Source organism: Lissotriton vulgaris, chromosome 4_1, assembly GCF_964263255.1.
Source record: "Lissotriton vulgaris chromosome 4_1, aLisVul1.2, whole genome shotgun sequence".
Classification (NCBI taxonomy): domain Eukaryota; kingdom Metazoa; phylum Chordata; class Amphibia; order Caudata; family Salamandridae; genus Lissotriton; species Lissotriton vulgaris.
In genome coordinates this window covers 2,012,027,528-2,012,053,176 of record NC_141691.1, presented here as the reverse complement: position 1 = coordinate 2,012,053,176, position 25,649 = coordinate 2,012,027,528, and the positions used below count along the sequence as shown (strand labels likewise).

The window sequence follows — 25,649 nt, the reverse complement described above, 5'->3', positions numbered from 1 at the left end:
TGTGTCACTTTATGGTCATGTTGTGCGACCTCTTAAATCAGCAGTGTACAATTAACCAATTCAATGCTAAAAACTTAATCAGCATATTGCTATTCTTAGACATTTGCACTTTCAAAACATGGAGTATGGTGAAGGTTTGGCCTGAGTTGTTGGCTTGTATTTTTTCCAGCTTCTGGCTGTGGAGATCCTTCAGCACCAAAGTATCATTGACCGACTTCTGGGACTCTCCAAGACTCTGCTCGTTTATTGTCCACCAGCCATTCAGCAAAGCCTAGAGGTAAGCGACTCCTCAAGCTACTGCACACGTTGACCCACCGGTAGAGACAGGTGATGTTCAAATGATGATCTGTGGTTGTTTGCCAATCTAAGTGTTACTTACCTGCGATGGGACCTCTCCATCCTGTCATTCTGTTTATCTATTCTTCACCAACCAAGCGCTCTGGAGTAACCAAAAGATAATACACAGCACTCTACAAAATTTCAGGATAAAGAAATCTATGCTTGTGAACTATTTTACAAGTAGTGGTAATTTTGTAGTTTAATGTATTTGCTTATGCCCAGTCTTTATAAAATTAGTTGCTCCCCATATGGAAGTTAATTGCCAACAGAGAAAGAAGCCCTTCCACGGGAAAGAGGATGAATGCATTTATTATCTTAAATGAACTAAGCTACTTTCAGACATTGGTACAACCACACCTAACCTTTGGGGCTGAAGTTTCACATGGGGGACATCACTCAGGATTGATCCATTAAAGAACACAAATATCTTTCAGAGAAATAATGCAAATGGTTTGCCCAGTCATTCTTAAGACCATCTTCAGCAAGGAAACATTGGCCTGATTTCTAGTGTGCTTTAAATCTGTTTTGCTTTGTTAATCAGCCAAAACAAGGCATGGTGTATAGGCAGTTGAATGCAATGTGTGTTTGTTTTGGCTAGATTAAAAGCACTTTTGAAATGTTTAATTAAACTTGACCAGCTGCATGCCTATCAAATGTGACTTCAAAGGTCGTGGATCTTTGCGCATTTGTACACCCTTCAGTTTCAAGAGGCTGTGTTAAGATTGCAATATCCTCATCTTTCAAGCTTACTTCCTCCTTTCCACCACTGACCCTTCCAAGAATTTTATAGAAGAGGTACAATCTTTGCAAGGAAATATGTGATGTGTGGGAATGGTGGGCTTTCCCCTCTGCAAAAGCACATATCTACCAATTGCACAGCTCATCACAGTTTTCCAGATGCATATTTATAAGCCAATGAGCTCCATGGGATATGGGTTTATTTGAGAGCTGCTGGGAAGCGCCTAAATTGCTATGCACCAGTAAGTATTTTGTAGCAAGGTGTGAATGAATACCACTTAAGCCATTGTGTTGCTGTTTAATTAATACTTAAACCAAACTGCGATTCTCCTCTTTCTGTGGGAGGAACCAGAAGCCTACAGAAGAAGAACCATTTTAGATTTCACTTCAACAAAAGAAAAGAAAAGGCTAGGTAGGAGAAATTGGAACTGGAACTAAAATTACTGATGCAAGCTGAGGATGGGGAGGCAAATGACAAATTTCGAGAGACAGAGGCTGGTTGATTATTAGTGTCTAATATGTTATGCATTATTTATGCAGTGTCCCCCTAAAATGCTAAATTCCTGCCACCAGTGTAGCAGCAAAGAATTTGATGTCTCCCAATATTCTGGTAACCGCGGATTGGTTAAAGGTGATTCATGTGATGCTGCTAGAGAAAGCCACCTTCGTGATAGATTTGTAGTGTGAAGATCTAAAAACATGCTATGTGTATATGTAATGTATCTTTTTGTGCGGATTCGTCAAACAGTGCCAAAGTTATTAGCAAAACAAAAACACTTTTACTATTGAATCTTTGTCCTAACTATAACTATTTACTGGTGATCACCAGTAAGGGTTTTTTGTTTTGCTAATAACTTAGGCGCTGTTTACGAATCCTCACAAATTTTTCAAAGCCAATTTGCCAGCCACTTCAGCTGCTGTCTGACAGGTGGGAGTGGGTGGGGGCAGAGGAAAAGAGGGGTCTCCTAAATGCGTTATCCCAAGTCAATTCCCATTGGGATTTTAGACATGATTATCGCCCAAACCTCTGGACTGAATTACACCAAATTTGGCAGATATTGGTCCAGAAATGCTTTTTTGTGATTTGGTGTAAATCAGTTCAGAGATATTAGCCAAAATCCAAATTTGTATATCTAGGGGAACGGATCCTCTGCGGATCCGACAATCCCAGTCCTGTAATCTGATTGGCTGCCAACACTTCAACCAGGAAGTGTTTGCAGCCATCTTGGAACTCGACTTGCCGAGTCCCGCAGTAATGTTAAAAACATAGAAAAGGAAGCAGGGTAGCAATACCCTGACCCCTAGATGTAATGGTGAGGTCTAAGAGGGACCACACTTGGGTTAAAAAAAAAAAAAGAATTTAGTGTTGCTGCGAGTTGATCCACGAATTTTAAGCAAAATTGTCTCCCATGCATGTTTTTAATTATGCCCTCGGGTGGGCCAGATCCCTGGGGTATGCCTGCTTTATTAAATTTAAGGAGGGAGGCGGATGTGTTTACCCTCCATGGGCATGTTTATGCCACGGGGACCACCACCTCCCCCCAGGGCTTATGTTTGTATTACTTCAGGGCTGTGTGGACCCCCACCCATCTCCCTGGGAACCGCTCCCTCCCCAGGTCTTTAATTTTTACAAATAGTGCGGGGGCCATGTGGATCCCAACATCCCCAGGGCTTTAAAATATAAAATTGTTCATGCCAAAATACCATTTGTAAAGTGGGAGGGTGGGCGCCTGGCCCCCCTCCTGGACCATATAGGACCTCGAAGGCCACAAGCTTCCCAGGGTTGGCCTGTGCCTTGGGGACTTCTAGCCCCAGATCAGGCTCTTGCTGTGTCCCAGAGGTGCCCACCCCTGGGACATAGCTGTTTGCTCTGACAGCTCCCATCAAGTCACAGCAAACACAAACCCCACTCTCAGCAAGCGAGAGTTATGGAACAACCCATGCTTGCTGGGAGAGGAGTTTTAGTCTGTTTCCTTGCCCGCTGTAAAACAGAGGAAGTGATTGTTCCCACAGACACGGAGCTGCAAGTTTACCAGGCCTCCCACAGGGAGCCAGCAGGGACAACGGAGGCCTTAAGGCTTGCTCTGCGGTCCCCAACGAGGGTGTCTAGATGCCCTGAGTGGGTTCCAGGGCACCCACAATGAAGAGGCCAGGCACCGGGAGATGGTGTCCCTTGGGCCAAATTCAGTCCAGGCGGATGCTTGGCCCCTCTCCCTCATTTTTTTGTGACTGGACCCCAGGGTATGGGGTCCCTTGGGCTGAAATCAGCCCCATCCCACTTTAAAGATAGAATTTGGTCCCGGTGAGGTCCCTGGGGCCCGGGCGATCTGCGAATGTCCCCCACATAATTTTTAAGGTATCCCTTAGGAGGTGGTGGTCCCCGGCACTTGGGCACTCACACACCTACTCTTAGACCCTATGAGACACTCATACACCCACTCACAAACTCAATCTTACTCAAGCACCCATTCACATACTCATGCACTCACAGACCTACTGAGACACTCATGTATTCACTCACAAACCCGTTCCTAGACTCACACTCACTCACAGACTCAATGAGAGAATCATGCACCCACTGACAGACCCACTGAGACACTCATGCACTCACTTACTCACTCACAGACTGGCTTGTGGAGGCAGTCGCAAGCCCACTTGGACACTGACACCCACTCATGGACCCACTCATGCACTCCCTCACAGACCTACTCAAGCTCTCATGCACTCACTCACAGACCTACTCAGGCTCTTATGCACTCACTCACAGACTGACACATTCATGGAGTAACTCACAAACCCACTCAGACATTCTTATACCCACTCACACACCCAGTGAGACACTAATGCAGCTACTCCCTGACCCACTTAGACACCCACACACCCACTCTCACACCCACCACCCACTGAGACACTCATGCACTCACTCTCAAAGGTTGCACTTTACAGTTCGGAAATTCACTTAAAAAAACAAGTTACATGGACGTTACAGTTGGGAAATAAAATTTAAAAAACATTGGAACTTCATTGAAAAAAACAAAGGTTACAGGGACATTATAGTTAGGAAATAGAATTTTAAAAAACTTAGAAATTCACTGAAAAAGTAAAGGTCAGAGGGACGGTATAGTTGGACTCCGATTTTACTCGTACAAAACCAGTGATATTCAGCAGTTATAGTTACCTGAGCTAACTATAACTTATGCCCATGCAATGTGCTGCTTTTGACCTCACATTTTACTCACTGATGACATCTCAAATGACATCACTGTTGACATTATCCACAGAACCTCTCAAACACCTACTCCCACAAAACCCTCACATACCCATGCCAGTACTCACACAACCAATCACTCATCCGTAGAGCCACTCATTCATACTTCCACTCCCACCCACCAACTCACCCATATTACCACTTGTGCACCCACTCACTCACCAATACAGCCACTCATAAAAAACAGTCATACAGACACTTACATACCCACTCATACACCTTTACAGCTACTCACACACCCACATACTCACCCATAGAGCCACTCACACTGCTACTCGCTCACCAATACTGCTACTCATGTTGCAGGGATTCTGCACAAACACATAACTATGTGTATGATTATTGGACCTTGGTGCATAGGGACTGAGTCTTCATACCCCCTTAGTACCCATTAGCCCAGGACAGACTAGCTATAGTGTCTCACTTGCTCTCCTTCTCACTCACAGAGAAACAAATGATTAGACACCCCGGACCTCAACACTTCCAGATCTCTCGGGAATCACTGGAACAAGACACACCCTTTCGCTCTCCCTCTTGTACTTGTCCACAATAAGATCTGACACGGAATAGTTTAAAATATTTATTTTAACTAACATGCCCTAACATGCAGTATACGTGCCACAGCAAACAGGAAAATGCATAGTACAAATACAGTTAGCACAGCAGCTAGTACAATTATCATGAAAAGGGATGTCATAATGAAAAGACAGTAGAACCTAACCTCCCTCCCCTTGCTAAGAAGCAGTATTATTATATATAAGAAGATCTCTGGGATTTTTCAGCAGACCCCATACCTTAACCTATAGACGGTAGTTCTACATCATGGGTGCTGTCTTGCTCTTCTCCCTGGAAAGGTTCCTCTCCAAGTGAGTGCTCCCTGTTTGTGTATTCTAATAAGACCAAAGTGTGTTTGTCCAAACAGCTGCATCAATATGTTTTGTCTAAGGGCTCAGACCTGGCCAGAACAAAATAACAAGGGGCATTGTTGTTCGACCTTGCTCACAATATTCAGTCAAATTCACAGGGGCTTGCAGAGAGTCAGTCATTGCGAAAATGAAGACGTGTAGTAATGTGTGCAAAGCATCAGGCCAGCTGCAGTGTGCTCATGCTAACTTAGTGAAAACTACTATGTCCCTATGGGCATGTGAAACTCACACACCCCCTATCTTCCCCATACAGCCTCTCACATACCCACAGAACCACTTCATACAACCATACAAACCCTCACACACCCACAAAATCACATGTATAGAAAATCACACAGCCACTCACTCACCTTTGCAGTCACTCACACACCCACTCCCTCACCCATATGCCACTCCCTCACCCATATAGCCACTCCCTCACCCATACAGCCACTCCCTCACCCATACAGCCACCAACACACCCACTCACATAGCCACTCACACTCCAATACAGCCACTCACACAGCCACTACCTTGCCCATACAGCCACTCACACACCCACTCGCTCTCCAATACAGCCACTCACTCACCCCTACAGCTAGTCATATACCCACTAACACATCCATACAACCACTTCCACACCCATACAGCCATCCACTTGCACACTGATACAGACAGTCACACAGTCACTCTGATGAGATATGTTAGAAATATTATGGCTAATTACTAGTACAGAAAGAACAGTAATTTAACTTATGCTGTAGCTTAGTATGTATCTTTAAGTCTCAGAACCATTTACCTAACACATTCGTGGGATGACGTGTTGATGTCATCAGTGATGTCACGAACAAGGTCATGAGTGTTGTAATATGTGAGGTCATAACTATAAAGTCTCTTTAGCCTTTGTTTTTTTTTCCAGTGAATTTCTAAGGTTTTTTATTTCTATTTCCTAACTATAACGTCCCTGTAAAATGTGTTTTCTTCAGTGAATGTATATATTCAACCAAGCTGGACCTCCTTTATTAATATGGGTTATACACAGGATAGCTACTTATGTGTAGCTGGAAAGCTACCAGTAACTTATGAGGTACTCATTGGAGATGCCTGCCCTAGTGGGACAATCAGCTCTGCAAACGTTATTAAATTAATTAACCTAAGATGATTTCTTGACTTTTCTTCAGGTTCATTAGTACATAGTTAATTTTGTTTATTGCATTGACTGCTGTGAAGCCGAGATATGCTTGTTACTCTATTGTACAGTTATGACAATCAGTGAGAACCCTACGATGCAGAATGAAATGTTACTTGTAATTTTATTTGTAGGTGTGCATCGCAAGTATTCTCACTGAAGTCCTGAACAATCCTCCCTCCTCCCTGGCTAACAATGCAATTTATTTATATACTGATAATTCCTTTCAAATATTATTTAATCCTGTTAACTGAAAATAACTAAGCCTGTGAGGCAAACGTCCAGTTCAGTCCATGCGGAGTAATGGAAGCTGCTGGCTGTCTTAGTTACATTATGTGCTGAGTGCAGCTGATGCATTTTAACCCGACTGGCACATTTACGTTCATTGTATTCTCTGCAGCTGCAGCAGGGTTTTAGGTCAGTGTCTTTTCTGTATGGCATTTGTCAAATCAAATGCTGCAATGTGGTTCACAATTATATAATCTGCCAGACTCATATGTGTTTGCTGTCATCTAGCGCTCCTTCGGATATTCCATGGAAGCTACCTTTCCAGCGCCAGGATGCTCCTTCCGGAGCGACAGTTTGCGCTCTATAAATACTTGTTTACATTACATTACATAATTATATCACTGTAGCATTCCACAAAAACATGGTTTAGTTAAGCCTGGCCTGGACGTTTGAAGGTGTTGCCAGACTGTTCAACATTGAGCTGGCTACCTCAGACATCAGAAATATATATATATATATATATATATATATATATATATATATATATATATATATATATATATATATATATATATATATATATATATATATATATAATACACAAAGAAGCTAGTACTATTCTACGTTTATGAAATCAGTGAGAATACCTATTATGCATAAATAGAATGACAAGTAAGTAACATTTCCTTTTCCATTTCCCTCTTTTGTTTACGTCTTCCTTCATTGCTTCTGGTAGGAATTGTTAGCAGTGGCCTTCTGTAGCGACACAAACTTGTCTCATCCTAACCACACACCCCATACTTGAATGCAATGGAGTGTCATTGGTAAAAATCATAAGTGCAGTTGAACACCAGTCCACCAACTAGCAGTTCCCAAATTGCTTTGCATTTTTAGAAAAAGAAAATTTGGGACATCCATTGAAGGTTCAAATCAAAATATTCGAATAACTTTGCCATAAGAAATATGGTGCAACTGTGCAGGCCCAAATTAAGCTCCATGAACTGTCAAGATTTGGCAGAACGTCTGGTAAATTCTCTACATCTTGTTTTAAGTAAAATGTGCTGAAATAGATAACATTAGTTGTGACAGGGCTGGTGTCTATAGTACCTGGCATCAAATAGCAATATTGGCCTTTCCCAAAAGGCCCAATGGATGCCTCTTCTTTCTATAAACAGATACCTTCCATTTGTTTTCCAGCCAGCCCTGGCGTCCCTGGCAGAGCAGGCACCGCACATCTACAGGAAGAGCTCGTCCGCTGCCATGCAACTGGAGCACGTGCAGTCTTTGCTGGCGCAGTTCTCGGAGACCCACAGCGAATTGGCTCCCTGGATGGAGGAAACGAGGGCGGAGATTGGTCACTTGTCTCCAAACTCCTTCACGTACGAGTCCTTCAAAGAGCAGCAAGAGCTCCTGCAGGTAACGTTGACCTCACCAATGTAGACCCATGAAGCAATGATGTTTGCTCACCAGAGGGTATTCACGGGTAGCGTTTCACAGCCCACCTTTCATCTTTAGGACTCTTATGAGGAATTATGAGATATTATAAGCTGTATTATGATCAGTGTGTTCATAAATGATCTGCTGTGATATGATAGCTCCAGGCCCCTATAGGTTCAGTTATATTGATAACGGACACACTGTTTAAGATAAATAATGCACAGTATAAAGATCTAATGCTGGTACAATGCTATAAGTGACACTGCATAAGTAACTGATATTCTGCATCGTAGGATCTGCACTCGTAGTGACAAATGTTAGAATATTTATACAATGCTTGCATAGACCCCATAACGCTTTACATAATTACTTTGTTCATCTAATTATATCCAGATGGCGCCAGTGCCCATGTAAAGAGCAGCACCCTATAAGAGCCTATCAAGGCAACATTTTTCCTGGCAGTAGTCTGTAGTATTCCAAATAACCAATTGCACGCCTGCATTACAACATCGTAAGCGCATAAATTGGTGGAAGTATATAATAATAAGAAAAAATGTGCCTCTACAGATCTAGACTGAAAGCTGAGAAAGTGCCCTGTTCCTTTAAGATTTCAAGACCTTCCCCTACCCATGATGCACTGTCCTGGCAGTTGCCTCACAGTTTTCTTCACGGTTCCTGTATGATCTTGGAGCTCATGTGGTAACAAATCTTTATTTTGCCTGCTATTTAGACAACTCTTCAGATTTTTCACATTAACTGGATGTCTTCTACATCCTAGTATTGAGCAGAATTATTTTGTTTCTTGTGTTTGACAGATTTGTTTTCATTCAAATGCCTTCTGTGTTGGAAAAGGGCGCCTCCTATGGGAGAAAGAAGCCCTCTCAGACCTCCCCCCTCCCATGTTTACATGGTATATCTCCTGGTTTCACCTTCCTTGAAAGAATGTGGCATTTGTCAAAATCTGTTCCCCAAAAGGTCGCTGATAGTCCAGGAAGGTTTATAACTCTGAAGAATGCTACAAGAAGAAAGAGCTGAGAAGGAGAACAAGAAGATACTTGAAAAAACATCCTCCCATGGATTGTCCGAGAAAAAAACAGCACCTGAAAAGGACTTCCTGAAGAGTAGATCCCAAAAAACGTAAAAGCAACGTTTTCAAGATAGTCCCATTCTCAGTGTCAAAACTAACAGTGTTGAGAGCATCAGCACCAACCTGCTTTCTTCAAAGGCTTGCTCGACAATGACCACATTTCTTTGTCAGAGAGAGCATGCTTAATCGATGAAACACCTGTCATCTGAGAAGTGTTTGCAACGTCAAAGGCATACAATCGTTCAATATCCACCAGGTCTCTTATCACATAGATGTCGAAAAGGAAACCCTGTCTTATGTCAAAGATAACTCCTTTACCATTCATGAAGAAGAAAAAACGCCTAATGGCGTAATTTCAAACTCCTTAGATGTCGAGAAAATCAACATTGGAGATACCACCCACTTCATTGATGTCGATGAGTTCGACAGCAACATAATCAGTAGTTTTGAGTGCCTGGACGGGATCCTAATGTTTTCGAAGGATACCACTTAATCAACAAATCCTCCACGTCATCACTTTTTCCGACACCAAATTGAGGTGAATTGCTCCGGAATGTGCTTCAAGTCCTCATCACTCCGCATATGCATCCATTATCATTGATTCCATTAATACCTATATTTCCATTCGAGGATCCTTTATCACACCTTTCCATGAGGTCTTGGCCAGAGTGGCCCCCCTAGAGGCTCCGCAACCTACTATATCGGTCATTTGAGAAACATTTAATTCAAGGACAGCTTCCAAACCATGCTTCCCCCTAGTGCCAGATCTACTGGTCATTGCAGAGAAGTTCCTTATGCCAGTTACAAGTAAGGGTGTGACACCTCGCCTACTGTAAAAATAGATCTCCTCCACAGGATCCTGACTTTAAAACTGATCTTAAACCAAACTCCGTACTTGTGATATCCGGCCTCAGTGCCAGAGACCGCTGCCCCTCTGGAGAGAGAAAGCAAGTGTTAGAAGGCACAAAGGTAGATGGGACGTTTTTCTAGGTGGAACAGTTGCTATCTGCCTCAGAATACCAGAGATACTGCTTTCCTGGGGAAATAAAAATGTGAAATCTTGGATGGCATTGGATCTTTCATTGACCTGCCAAACATTGTCACATTTGATAGAATCGTTGAATTAAAATTTTGCTTGAATCCAACCAGGTTCCAAGTGCTTCAGTTAATTCAGTGGAGTTAGCTGCCAGGGATCTCCATAAAAAAGCGCTACGAGGCCTCCGGGTTGTCTGCGCTTAATAAAACCCATTTAATAATAATAATAATAATAAAGGTCTTCTTGGCATAGTCTAAAAACCTTAAAGCCAGAATCCCAATTAAAGATTATGAATTTGCCATTTTTAGGGTCTGCACCAACTCAGAAATTATTCAAATGAAAAATTAAGCAGAGATCCTACATGCAGCCGCATTGACAGAGAAGAACACGTTTTTAAACATCAGTATAAGTCCAGAGATAGGAGGTGCTTTCAATGAAGGCTTCAAAACCCTCTGGCCCGTCAGCCACCACAGCAGCGAGCCAGAGAAATCTGCATCAAAGCAGGTCCCCGAAGTCCACAACAGAAATGGCTCACTCCGAAGCAATACAACTCTAAAAGCAGACACAATCTAACAATTTCCATGCCCCAGTTTTTCACAACAATGTTGGGAGCAGTGTATTTGCATGCAGAAGAGTGGACTTGAGTCACAAGATTAAAACGGGTGCTAAATATTGTATCTCATAAATACTCGGTCTAAAGGCTATTCCACCACTAGTTCCTCCACAATGAACATCGAAGCAGATTTGTATCTGGACGATCCAAACATCTATTCTACAAAATGTGCAATAGAGCTAGTACTATCTCTAAAGAAAGGCAACAAAGTATACTCCTGGTATATCTTAAGTGAGATTACAGACTGATTTTTAGCTATGTAGATCCAAAACAAGTTCATCAAGAGATCAACAATTCAGGATGCTTGCCCTACACCATATTATCCCATATGTGAGGTAAAACGATTGGATGTGCGGAGTAAATCTTCAAAAGGCATATTTTCACGTATTCTTAGCAACACATCCCAAAAAATTCCTCGTGTGTTGTAGGAAACAAACCCTATCAGTTCAAGGCATTGCCATTCGTTCTGAAATTATCTCCCTGCATGTTCTCCAAATGTTCTCCAGTGGTAGCATCCTATCTCTGAAGGAAGGGAATCTGTCTTACTTGGATGACTTGGTGCACAAAGGGCAGAGAAAGTTGTTATGAAATGCTTCTTCACTTTCAACTTCCCATCTTCTCCCCAAGTTGTGCCTCCAGATCAACCTACAAAAATAAAGCTCAGCTCTGGTTCAAAGTCTGACTTACGAAGGTGCAGCAATAGACACTGTGAAAGGAAAATTGTATGTTTTGAAGGAGAGAGTAAAACACACAAGATGATGGACGGAATGATGCACAACGGCAAAACATTCACTCCCAATCACAGATCTGGGTTTAATCCATCGTTATTTTGCTCACCAAGCCACCCCAGTCCAGACATGGCCATATGCAAATCAGTCTTGAACCTGTGCCTCATGGGAACAGTCCAGCCGGAACTGCAAAGCCATGTCTTTCCTTGACCGGAATCAAGCATCCTAGGACCGGTTTCTGGCGATCACCCTTCATCAGCCAGGATAGTTTGACTCCAGTCGCGTAGTGAACACCGGAACCACGTCTGGGCAAAACGATGGATTTAGGCCCAGATCTTTGTACTGGGGTGAATGTATGATATTGTTCTGCATTCTATCAACTGTTGTTTTTGCATTTGTCACCCCGAGTGGGACGGGTATGCTCAGACGTGAGTCCCGTGCTCTCCACACCACTGGAGTCAAGCTTTCCTGGCTGATGACGGCTGATAGCCAGAAACCGGTCCTAGGATGCTTGAAACCATCCCAGGCATCAGAATGCATCCAGAAAACTTCAAAAGCTCTCAAGTTGCCAATAAAGGGCACTGGTCTTGGTTGACACCTAAAGTGAGATTATTCAGTGTCCCCAATTCTAAATAGCACCTTCCTGGTACAATGATGTCCGGTCCCTTTTTTTCTGCACCTTCGGTGCAGATCTGAAGCTTTGCTCTCTCTGAGGGGTTTCGTCACACAAAGTCTAAAATACAAATTGCAGTACCATGTCCCCTCCCAAAACATCTGGGTTCAAGTCTAGGAGGGATTGTGAGAGAGACATTTGTCCATTACATACACCCAATCAGTTTGTCTTTTGTGTCTGAGTTGAGACCTTGGCTCCTGGCCTGTTCTTCTTTCCTTGGCATGTACCCTAAGGTCTTAAAAGAACACAAACCTAAGCTCTTCATGGCCAGAGAGGACCATCGCCACCACAAATGGTCTAGACTTCTAGGTCTTCATCTTGTTCCTCAGTGGGTAAGAAGAAGAAAGAGCACAGAAGGTCAAAGAAGCATTATAAAGGTAAATCTTCCCATCACACTCTGACTCCCATAGGACCTTTGTGCTGGGGGACAGTGTTAGTTGACTGGACCTTGGCAGTTCCTCCGTGCAGTGCTGCTCCACCACTAAACTGGGCTCTGGAGTGACCATCAAACCTTCCATAACCTTTGATGCCAGTGGAGCCACTGCCTGATATTCCGGCATGGGCTCCAGCCTTCCCCGAGTTCCCGACTCCAGGGTCAGACCCTGCGGTGTTCCTCAATGCCATGTATTGGATCTGCTCACAGGCATCAATACCGACTGGCGTCCCATTGGGACCAGCAGCCCCATACCGTCTTTCAGTGTTTATGCCATTGCATCACATGCCGTTTGGTGCCACTCCGACGGAACCAGTGCTAATGCCACATTGTTTTGACCCTGCGCTCAGCAGTCAATTCCACCTCTGCCTCCACCAGTGAGTCTGGATGCGGCAACACAGACACAGAAGCGTCTCCAAACAGATCCTGTAGGGATGCCCAGCAATTCTTGGAGGCATAAGAGTACAGAAACGGTCTTCATGATATTTTTGGGACAGACTCTAACCCTACTGATCTGATTCCATAGAAGACTCTAGGAGTGATGTCTTAGTTTCAGGACTGTCCTCCACCAACAGCCTCGGTACGTCTCCAGAGCTAGCTATGGACTTCCCCACTGGTCCACCAACACCTGAAGTGGTCTCTGTTCATAGTGTGATGGTGAAGGATGCGGAAGTGTTTGACTTGCAACTTCCTACCACGGAAAATAAGACCAACATTCTCGCCGAGGTCCTTTTGCCCTCTACTTTGGCGCCCCTTCTCCCTTTTTAATGAGGCCATTTTAGAGCCCATTTTGATAGTCTGGGAGAAACTCCCTTGTACTCCTTGAGGCAACTGGTTTATAGGTTACCACTATTGCCCATCTCCAGGTGACCAAGAGTTCCTTTCAGCCAGGGGTGGCTCCTCTATGATGTCAGAGCAGCACCGCCCGCTAATAATGAAAAATAAAATAATGATAAAAGTATTTTATTATCATTTTATTTTTGCCTGATCGCTGACGACGCGAGTATTCAGCGGGGCAGGCAATCCCCTGTGACAGGCATGGCAGGGGGAGTGGTGGTGGGTACTTTTAAGTTCGTATGACGGTTTGGCTGGCTGTCTTAGAATGGCCAAACCATAGTGTGCACTTAGTTTTCTACAACCTGGCTGTGCTGCACAGCCGGGTTGGAGAAATGCTAGACTCCCAGTTACTGTCAGAGCGGATGTACTGTCTGAATAGAGTTCTCAGCATGAGAGAAGCACTCAGATTGGCATCTGGGAGCCTGTGCAGTGTGCAGCTGAGTCGACAGTCATCAGAGAGGAGCGAGGCGGAGTCTGTCGGAGTGGCAGGTAAGTGCCATTTTATTTATTTTAATTCTGTTCAGTTTTGTTTGTATTCCCCCCCCCCCTCCCCCCCCCCCCACCCACCACTAACGAATGCCAGAAGCCACCACTACTTTCAGCCCTTCTCTCACTGGAGTACCTTGTTGTTCAAGCTTCCTGTTCTAGGAACCTATCTGTAGACTGCAAAACATTTTTAAGTAGGGAATTCCTTCAACACTTAAGTAATCAATGATACATAATCTTTTTTTCTTTCCTGATGCCCAACATCATTCCATAACCTTAAATAACATGATATTCTATCCTAGAATGTAACTGTCAATGAAAATCCAATGATGCAGAAGAAAAGGTTATTTACTTGTAATCCTAGTTCAGCATTGTAGGAATTGTCATTGAAGTCCTTAATGAATCTGCCTCCCCGGCTGCCTAGAGTTGGGTACTGGGGAAAATAGAGCCAGCCCTGTGAGGCAACTGCCAGCACAGCGCATCATTGGTGGGGAAACTCCTGAAATTGTGAAGTGACATGGTGCTTCTTCTCCGCTTTCAATGAAAGCCTATCGGGCTGCATTTTTCCTTTCTTATTCCACACTTCCAACATTTTATGCACCTAGTGCTGTAATACAGGCTAAAATTGGTTATTTGGAGTCCTACAGACTTTATTTAGGAATTTGGATTTTGATTGGCTCCTAAAGTGTGCTGCTCATCATAGGAACATATGGACACTGGCAACCTTTGGTTATAATTCAATGGACAATGAACACATCAGCGAAAAGGGCTCCAGAGTCTAGGCTGTAGCTGGGAAATATTCTAGTTTATGACTTTAATGAAGATACTACGAGGCAGATCTGGGTTTCTTCACTTTATCAGTATCTGATATTTTGCACCATATTACTAACTGGTCTAATGCATTAAATTAACAACTGGTTCATTGTGAATGTTAATTGGTACAATGCACTGTTTAATATTTGATGCTTTAATAGTCACTGGAACTGTGCAATATGTTGATATCTGACACCATATTAACTGCTTCTCTACACTAAATTTGAACACTGGAATGTTGGGAGCTCCATTGAAGACGATGGAGTGCTCCGGGCTTCTACTGGCCGGTAGAAGTCTGGAGCATCAACATTCCAATGTTTGTTCACAGCAGTTATGGTGAACAAAGGCCTCACAGAACCCGATGGGATTTCAACCCCCTCAGGCTCCATGTGGGCTTTGTTTTACAAATAAGAATATTCTACGTCTAGGGGTGGAATGTTCTAATAGCCTTACAGCCCTCCATAGCGGGCTATTCCTGTCATTAAAGGCCCGCTCCCTTGTTAATGGGCGGTAGAGCCCGCTACGTCAGGCTCTAAGGCTTTATTAGTAAATAGTACAATGCACAATACAAACCAATATGATGCACTTTAGTAACAGGTCTCATTTGCAAATGCATGCAAAATATTTTTTTAAGGGCAGGCAGTGTTTCAAGGGACCACCACCTGCCCTTAAAAAATGAAACAAAAACGTTTTATTTTTTTTAAAAATGCATCCCGTTTTCCTTTAAGGAAAATGGGCTGCATTTAAAAAAAAAAAAAAAAAGCTGCTTTATTAAAAACCATTTCCAGACATGGTGGTCTGCTGAGCCCAGCAGGCCACCATCCCTGGGAGGGCTGGCATTCACAATGTGCTCGCAAATTGCGAGAGGCTCATTAATATTAATGAACCTCGCAATTTGCAACCCCTTTGGGAATCACAAAGCACACTGTTGTACATCCCATTTAGTGCCTCGCAATTTGCGACTTGCAATGTGTAGTAAATTGCGAGGCGCTAAATGAATGGGTCGTACATGTGGCCCCATATCAACTAGTAGATAACACTATATTAATAAATTATACTCAAAAAATGATAAACAAAACACAAAGATGCAAAAGGTCGTGTCACATCCCTGGGGGTGACCCATCTTGCCAGGGACCTTATTGCTTAGTTTCTGGCCAACCGTACGCAGGCGGTGAAACTGGGCACTTTCTATTCGCCCACCTTTACCCTTCCGTGTGGGGTGCCCCAGGGCTCCTCGCTAAGTCCCACATTATTTAATATTTATGTGGCTGACCTAGCGAGGGTCATTAAGGCACCTCGCTAAGTCCCACATTATTTAATATTTATGTGGCTGACCTAGCGAGGGTCATTAAGGCACACGGACTCCGCCTAACCACCTATGCGGATGACACCCAATTGGTGTTGGCGGTTCATAAGGATGGACCAGCCGTGGCTGCAAAATTCCAGGAGGGGATGCGGGCCATTAGCTCATGGATGTCGGGCAACAGGTTGAAATTAAATTCGGACAAGACCGAGGTGATGACCTTTGGCAACCTTTCACCGCAATGGTCCTCCATCTGGTGGCTCAGTGAAATGGGTCCATCCCCCATTCCGGTTGCCAAGGTCAGAAACCTCTGTGTCGTGTTTGATGAAAGGCTGTCGTTTAAGGACCATGTAAATGCAGTGGTCTCATCCTCCTTCTATACTCTGAGGAAGATCAAGAAACTGCTGCCATATTTGCCTCCTGATGCTGGGAAAACATGAATTACCACCCTCGTTTTCTCCAAAATGGATTATGGCAACGCCCTCTTCCTCAGTACACAAGAAAAGATCCTAACCAAATTACAATTGGTGCAAAATGCTGCAGCCAGAATCCTGCTCAACATCCCCAGTCGTCACCCCACCTCTTCGGCCATACGTCATTTGCACTGGCTAAGAGTTAAGAGTTGGATAAAATTCAAGGCACTCTGTATCGCCTACAAGGGAATCCATGATCTAGGACCTAGGTTCCTTAAGGATGCTTTTCAGATCTACACTCCCCAAAGATCTCTCCGCTCAGCTGGCACTTATTGCCTCTCAGTCCCTTGCACCAGAAACACTAGCTGGGGAGACAGACGCTTTCTGGTAGCCACCCCCAGGCTGGGGAACTCTCTTCCTCTCTTCATCAAAACCAGTCCCACTCTTATGGTCTTTCGTAAACTCCTGAAGACCTGGTTATTCAATCAGTGATTTATCAGGCAGTTTTCCGTCCCAGGTAGTCCGATATGCGCCGAGACACCCTCGGGTATTTGTGCGCAATAAAAATTCCATAAACCTAAACATAAAGGGTGTCAACTTCGTTGGCTTCACAAATGTTTTTTTTATGCCAGTACACAACAATTCTTGTTTAGGACGAAGACCACCACTCACCCTTACATGGCATGCTTAATCATAGGGTCCCTCCTCACACCGTCAATCACATTTCTAATGTGGGCTACAACTCCCTCCCAAACAAATGGGGAAAAGAGGGGGGACGAGCCACCTGATTATTTTTATGTGTAATAGGAACCCTAAGTGAGTAATTGATGTGGTTTAGGTATGCAGAGTGCAGAACGGTCTGTGTGATGCAATAAAACTACCTCATGATGGACTAATTACTAACTTTATTAGGTGTGCCTGATGGGTAGATTAAAAGTAAGAGGGGAGTAAGTACTTTCATCCCTATTGTCAAAAAGGGTCCAACCTGTTTCAGCCCATCAAGTGATGCCGTCACGAGGTTCTGGGCATTCTTCAGGACCAATCAATCTGTTAGTCACTCTGCTATACATAAAAAAAGTGTGATAAATACCAAAACTGTATTTCAGTACTGCTGACAGGCCCAAGCATGTATGATAAGGGTCCACTGTCGTAGTCACCTGTCAAAACGTTGGAGACCAGTGACCGAGAAACACATCATACATTGTATCGCAAGCCAACTAGCATGTCTCAGTCATTAAATATCCTAGATGAACCAACAGTGATTTCCTGGTCTGTATCTAACCAATTATGTGTCAGGGTCACACACAGTGTAATCATTACAAAAACTCATGTAGGGAAAGTAATTTAATTAATGAGGTAAAAGCCTATGCTCACCCTCAAAAGACGAGTGTAAGGCCTCAACTCTAGTCTTTGCTGACAACTAAGAACAGGGCGAAAAGTATAGAAAAGAAGAAAGACACAGGGTGATTAGTAAAACATGGTCGCAAATCATAGTCCAAAAGACCTGTTTACAAATATTAGCACTCAAAAGTATTAGGTAGCATTGATAAATAAGAATATAGCTGAATGGTAAACAACGTTAACCACAAAACTTTTTTAACCCAGGGAATCACAACGCGGTCATTACAACGACTGCGTTGTGATTCTGCATACCATTACTCCGCAAGTCGGAATAACGACTTGCGGAGGGGGGGTAGGTGTTGGATTTAAAATCCAACACCTTTCCTACTATCCACACAGATTGGAGTTGGAATAGTAAATTATACTATTCCAACATCCAGTGCCCCCCTCCGCAAGTCGTTGTTCCGACTTGCGGAGTAATGGTATGCGGAATCACAACGCGGTCGTTGTAACGACTGCGTTGTGATTCCCTGCGTTGAAAAAGACTGCGGGATAAGGACACACATTCTGGTTGAATGTAGAAAATCTCCTCATATATGGTTTTTGAAAGGTGATAGGGAAGTTAGGCATCTCTCTATCCCTACTAGTCACTGTGTGTATATAAGGTAACCCTCAAAAGGAAAACAGCTTAGAAAGAAACAGCTAAGAAAAAAAGCCTCTTATATGTAGAAACAACTGCTGGGATTGTAAAAGCAGAAGCTGCCTACCCCCTATAGTCTGTTATTCTCCTAAGGGTGGTCATCAGGGTGAGTTGAGTGTGTGTCAAACACTGAGTATGATTTTAGAATCTCAACGTACAATATTAAGCTAACAGTTGACAAAGCTAGTGAGTCCCTGGAAAATGTAGTCCTCACAACAAACTCTGTACATTAATCCATACTATTAGTTCCTCTAGTAATGTGTAAGTTAAACAGAAAAATTAACATATATCCATGTATTCATAATTTGAAGTGATCGAGACGACCTGACAGACATATATGCTGCGCTGCAGGGAAATAGCACTCCTGTAAATTCAGCAGATGAAAAGGAAATCAAATGCTATTTTGTAAGAAGAATCTATTAGGCGTATAGTTGGAACAAACAATTGCGGTTCACATTTATGCCTATATGCTTCGAACTATTAAATATGTCCTGGAATATATCCTAAACCCAAATGCACTATCTGGTTTTAGGGCATTGTAGTCCCCAAGGTGTCCTGTGATATAGTCATGTTGAACGTAAATGTAAATTGTTAATTCATAAGAGCAGTCTATCAGGCGTGCCGATTGAACAAATGAATTGGAAATGTATGTACTAATATGTTCTTATTTGTATACTAAGAAGTTTGAGAGTATCCCAAGTAAAATTATTTTCAGGTGGAAAAATTATTCATTGTATCAGAAACTCTTTGATAATCCATGTAGAAAATAAGATTTTGAAGGTGTCAACAGAGGGAATAGCAGAGGTCCAGTACACCATCAGTGATCCAATTGCCTAGCGAGGGGATGGCTCAGTACAGATATGTCCTCCCATAGGGTATTAAATCCAATAGAATATGGGACAATGGTGATAACAAGTCACAGTTCAGACAAAGTTACTCCATTTACAACAAACTCGGTCAAGGGATATTGTCATATAATCCTAATACACCTCTTCTCCTTTTCTCATTTTTGAAAATTAAGTTCTCCAGATTCCACATCTGGTAGTTTTATGGCATCACTCTGACTATTATGCCCTCTGAACACCTCAACTACTCCCATTACTCATGTAGGAATCCTATTATACTTATAAACACTTCAGGAACTCAACCTTCCTCTTTTTCCCTTTGTTTGGGAGGGAGTTGTAGCCCACTCCAGAAAATTGTATTGATTGTGTGAAGAGGCACCCCATGATTAAGCATGCCACTTACGGGTGGGTGAGGGTCTTTCACCCTTAATAAGAGTTGTTGTTTAAAGGCACAGAGAACGCAATTCTTAAGTCAATTAAGTGGCTAGGCTTCACAGACCTCTTTGTGTTTTGGTTTTATTCCCCCAGAGGAATATAGGCTGTGGTAACATTTTTTAACATGAAACCATATAATATTTGCTCACTCCCCCAAACTAATGACATGGGTTGAATTTATGACAGGAGCCAGTTACCTGCATGATGATACCTCCCTAGGTGTGCAGATAAAACAATCTAATAGCCCATATACAGATGAAAAATATATACATTTGTTGGTGCTTATGGTGTGTCATCTCAATGTTGATCTTCTTGCTTAACTTTCTTTGTAGGTCAGATGTTTGTGTGTGTGTGTACCTTTGGGATACTGCTAGTCAAACATATTTATAGTTTACATACCTGGTGTGACCTGCTTACCTATCACTTGTGCATTCCTACTACTTGTACCTAAACAGCAACTCAGAGAGTCCATCGCCGAGCACAAGCCGCTGGTAACCAAGCTACAGCGTGTCTCATCTAAGCTGGTCGACCTCAGCCCCATAGATGGAACCAGCTTCCAGGACTTGAGCAGAGCTGCTGAAGAGGAGTATGGCAGGATCCGTGAAGAGGTGCGCCTCGCAGCCTGTATTCTGGAAGAAGCTGTTCCACGATACAGCCAGGTATGTGTTGACCGTGTCCAGGTGGAGGTCAAAGATATAGAGCTCACCTTCCCTGATTTTACAGCGCTTAATTCATTCAGGTGTACTCTTCTGCATGTAACACAAACACCTTGAGTTCGAGGAGATTAGCAAGTGAACTGGGGCAATATTCTGAAATGTCACTATGACAAGCTATTACACTCACTCTTGGGGAAAAATAGACTTGCATGGTAAGTCACAGGCATGTTAGTAGCAAACCCAGTGGACCAGATGCCCAGCTCTAGTGACCTATCCAAAGTGTTAGTGCCTCTTTGGCATATGGTGTACACATTTATTAAGAGGAACAATGGTCCTTAGCAGACTGAAGAATGAAAAACGAAAATACAATATAGGCCACAATAGGTTACTATAGGAATCCACAGTCCAGCCGGACGAGGAGTTTTAATCAACAATAGTTAAGAATATAGTCAATAATTCTGAAACAACGGTTTCTATGATGGGCACAAGCCTGTACCCTATATAGGAAAAGGAGTGTGTAGAACATTACAGATTAATCAAACAAAACATATAAACATAAATACAGGTAAAAACTTTGAGCTGTAGTCACTCGCATGTATTATATTATGCAGCGAGTTTAACCAGAAATACAAACCACACAAGTTAGGCACAATGGAAAACTGTGGTGCTATTTACAAGTGTTGACGTTTCGATCCCATCGCTCATTAATTCTCGGGATCATCATCAGGACCAAATAAATTACATTTGCCTGGTAAAAGTAATAATAGCCCGAAACATTTTTGGGTGCTTGCTGCAGCCAAGGAAAAGGGCGCCGTAGCCGCCAGATGGTTGCCGCTTTTAACGGTGTGCCATTGACAGCACACCGTTGCTGTTTCCAGCCCTCCACATCAAAAATTGAGCAGGATCGCCGTAGAGACCAGCAATCCTGATCCCCGTGTGCTCATAACTATCTGGATATTACGGGAGATTAAATCCCCTCTACCGCAAGGTTTTCTAACTGCCTGCCGCACTTGGGCAGGTTCTTAATAGATGCATGACACATGATATACAATACACCCCGTCCCAGGATACAACACCCCAGCGAGCCTGAGGCGTGCATATATAAATAAAGCTGAGGCTTTAGTTAATGCTTATTTCAGTGCGAGTCTGCAACACTCCAAACACATGATATAGAATACACCCCGTCCCAGGATACAACACCCCAGCGAGCCTGAGGCGTGCATATATAAATAAAGCTGAGGCTTTAGTTAATGCTTATTTCAGTGCGAGTCTGCAACACTCCAAACACGTGATATACAATGCACCCGTCCCTGGATACAACACCCCAGCGAGCCTAAAGCAGGCATATATAAATAAAGCTGAGGCTTTAGTTAATGCTTATTTCAGTGCGAGTCTGCAACACTCCAAACACGTGATATACAATACACCCCGTCCCAGGATACAACACCCCAGCGACCCTGAGGTGTGCATATATAAATAAGCTAAGGCTTTAGTTAATGCTTATTTCAGTGCGAGTCTGCAACACTCCAAACACATGATATACAATACACCCCGTCCCAGGATACAACACCCCAGCGACCCTGAGGTGTGCATATATAAATAAGCTAAGGCTTTAGTTAATGCTTATTTCAGTGCGAGTCTGCAACACTCCAAACACATGATATACAATACACCGCGGCCCAGGATACACCACTGGGAGCCTGAGGTGCGTATATTTAACTAAAGCTGATGCTACAACCCTGTGGTGTACTTTGCACTCTCTCCAAGGCTACAACCTCATAAACCATAGCATGAGCATTACACTGCATCTGAATCTGCAACAGAATCAGCTCTTGAAGAGTTAAGTGGCATAATTTTAAACGAGGAAGGATTTGATGGTAGAGATTAGCCAAACCCCGCACTTTCCCTGTTCTATTGAGCCTCCCCTCATATCCCCGAGATCAACACTGGGTACCCTAACGGACCTTCCAGCTCTCACAATGGAGTCGTTATTCACTACAATGAACCGGGTGAAATCAGGATCCCCAGCCGACCATTGCCCGCCCAAAATCTTCAAATTGGGTTGGCCTGGTATGGAGGATAAAATTCTCAACCTGCTGAATCGCTCCTTGGAAGAGGGACTGGTCCCCCACAACTTTAAGGAAGCACGGGTGGTCCCCCTCTTAAAGAAACCTGGTGCCGACCCAAAAGTTTTTAAGAACTTTAGGCCAATCTCCCAGCTACCCTTTCTCTCTAAAATTTTAGAGCAACATGTCCTGCACTCTCTCACTCACTTCGTAGAAAGCAACCTTCTTTTGGAGTCCAATCAAGCAGGGTTCAGAGCTCATCACAGCACCGAATTGGTGATGCTCTCTGTGCTGATTGACTTGAGATTGAAGGCTGACAAAAGAAATCCATGTGCCTTGGTCCTTCTGGACTTATCCGCGGCATTTGATACCGTAAACTATTGTCGCGGGTTGAGGACTTAGGGATCCAGGGTACGGCCCTGGCCTGGCTGACTTCTTTTTTAGAAGATCGCTCACAGCGAGGCCAACTGTCTGACCTTGTGTCAAGTCCAGCCAAATTGACATGTGGGGTGCCCCAGGGTTCAGCTCTTTCACCCCTGCTTTTTAATATATACCTACAGCCGCTGATTGCAGCCCTAAATAAGTTGAACTGTAGGGTTTACAATTATGCTGATGACACACAAATTCTGATCCAGATTGTACACTCTCCGATCGCTTATTTGAGAATGCAAGACATTCTCAAGTTTACGATTAACTGGATGTCGGATAATTGGTTAAAAATTAACCCAGACAAAACTGAAGTCTTGGCAGTTAACACAGCTACCGATCCATGGAACGATCGGTTCTGGCCAGCTGAATTGGGGCCATGTCCAGAACCTGCGGTAGCAGTAAAAAGCCTGGGAATCAAAATTGATGCTCTGCTGTCCTTGACACAGCAGGTGTCGGCAGTGGTGGGCACTTGTGTCGGTCTACTGCGCCAGCTTCGGAAATTCTCCTTATTGCTGTCCGTCTCCACCCTTAGGCTGGCTGTTTCTGCCTTAATTTTGGCACGGCTGGACTACGGTAACTCCTTATATCTGGGCCTACCTAACAATCTTCTAGCCAGACTCCAGGTAGTAATGAATGATGCGGCCAGGCTGATTTTTAATAAGCCTCGGCGCACAAGGGCAACGCCCTTATTTCAGGACCTACACTGGCTGCCAATAGCTCAGAGAGTTAAATTCAAGAGCCTATGCATTGCTCATAAAGCGGTCCATGGCTCAGCCCCTATCTATATTAAGGATCGACTGACTAAATATGTACCAAATAGGACCCTTCGGTCTGCTGACGTGTGTAACTTGACGTGCCCTAAGTTCAGCCTAGTATCCAAGGGTGGCGGAGCCTTTTCAAGCACGGCCCCCTGAGTATGGAATTTGCTCCCAGTTAGATTGAGGAAAGAAACTAATCTTCTCACCTTCAGAAAGCACCTGAAGACGGTGCTCTTCTTGGAAGCATGGGGTTCATCGTAGTGGGAGGCTGGGTGTTCTTACCGATGTTGTGTGTCCATCGTTAGCGCTTAGATACCTCGGGGTGATAAAGCGCTTTATAAAAGAATAATATCATAACATAACATAACAATCAAATTTTTAAAATATAATGCATCTCGCGTTTTTCTCTCTCACTTCCTTATGTCTCACTCAGTGGCTTTATTATGTTTGTTATGTTGATTTGTATAGTGCACTAGTCACCTGAGAAGGTATCCAGGCTCTTGGGCAGGTGGGAAGGTGTGTGGCCCACAAGTTGCTTAAACGAAGAGCCAGACCTACAGCTTCTTGCAGAGGAGTCTCTGATGTGTTTGGTGGGAGGCTGTTCCATGTCTTGGGTGCGATCTAGGAGAATGAATGACCTCCAGTTTAGCTTTTGGTGATGCTGGGAATGTTTGCAATGGAGAATGAGGCAGAGCGTAGGTGTCTGGTGGATTGGTGAAAGTGTACGCGACTGGTCAGATATTCTGGTGAGAAGTTTGAATTGGTTGTGCTTGTGAACAGGGAGCCAGTGAAGCTTCCTGAGGTGCAGTGTGATGTGGTTACGGTGTGGGAGGTCCAGTATGAGCCTTGTGGCAGTGTTGAGGATGGTCTGGAATCTGTGTAGGCGTTGTTTGGAGATTCTGGCGTTGAGAGTGTTGCCCTAGTCCAGCCTGCTGGTGATGAGTGCTTGTGTGTCGGTCTGTCTGGCAACCATTTGAAGATCTTTTGCAGCATGCATAGGATGTGGAAACAGGAGGTGGTTATTTCATTTTCTTGCGCTGTCATGTTGAGCTTGTCATCTAGGACAATCCTGACGTTTTTGCATGGTCTGTGGGCCCTAGCTCCAATGGCCACCAGGTGAAGTCCCATAGGGAGGTCTTGTTGCTGAAGTCCAGTACTTCCATCTTGTTGGAGATGAGCTTCAGGCAGGTGGTTCTCATTCAGTCTGCTACCATGGTTATGCAGTATGTGAAGTTTGTGAGGTTGGTTCGTCAGGCAGAGGATGAGTTCGGTGTCATTGGTGTAGGAGATGATTGTGAAGCCTTGATGTTATACATTTGACTTGAGAGAGGAGCTGGTGGTCCAAACCTCAAGAGTAGACTACATCCTGATATTAGTGTATTACCTAACAGGACAGGAGTGTAGGGCCACATATTTCTGTCTAAATTTGTGACCAGATGATGTTGGCAAGCTGTGGCATGTATATGTTGAAAGGGATGGGGGTAAGGGACGATTCCTGTGGGACTACGCATATCAGTTTCTTGGGCTCTGTCTGATGTGAAGGGTGGTAGCCTAACCCTTTGGGTTCTTCCTGTGAGGAAGGAACAGATCCATTTGAAAGGAGATCCTGGTATGCCAATCTCGTGGAGTCTTCTGATGAGGGTGTTATGGTAGACAGTGTTGAAGTCTGTGAATAGTTTGAGCAGGCAGAGGCCTGCTGTTTCTCCTTGATCCGGAATGATTTGAATGCCGTTGGTGGCCCTAATAAGTGCTGTTTCGACACTTTGGTTCTTTCTGAATCCTGCTTGAGCGTTGTCTAGAAGATGGTGAAGTTCGAGGTGGGTTGTGAGTTGCTTGTTGATGGCCTTCTCAATCACTTTATATGGATAGGGGAGCAGGGAGATGGGTCGGAAT

At 43.8% G+C, this 25,649-nt stretch overlaps 1 protein-coding gene across 2 annotated transcripts in view; it reads left to right on the top strand.

Moving 5' to 3' along the window:
- The window catches only part of LOC147724873 (microtubule-actin cross-linking factor 1, isoforms 6/7-like), a 540,420-nt gene that overhangs the window by 283,188 nt on the left and 231,583 nt on the right, over positions 1 to 25,649 (top strand). For both annotated transcript variants that reach the window (XM_086966403.1, XM_086966402.1), the window contains exons 10-12: positions 170 to 277; positions 7,865 to 8,083; positions 20,303 to 20,506. In XM_086966403.1, the coding sequence (XP_086822529.1) occupies positions 170 to 277; positions 7,865 to 8,083; positions 20,303 to 20,506 (531 nt within the window). The remainder of the gene's footprint in view (positions 1 to 169; positions 278 to 7,864; positions 8,084 to 20,302; positions 20,507 to 25,649) is intronic.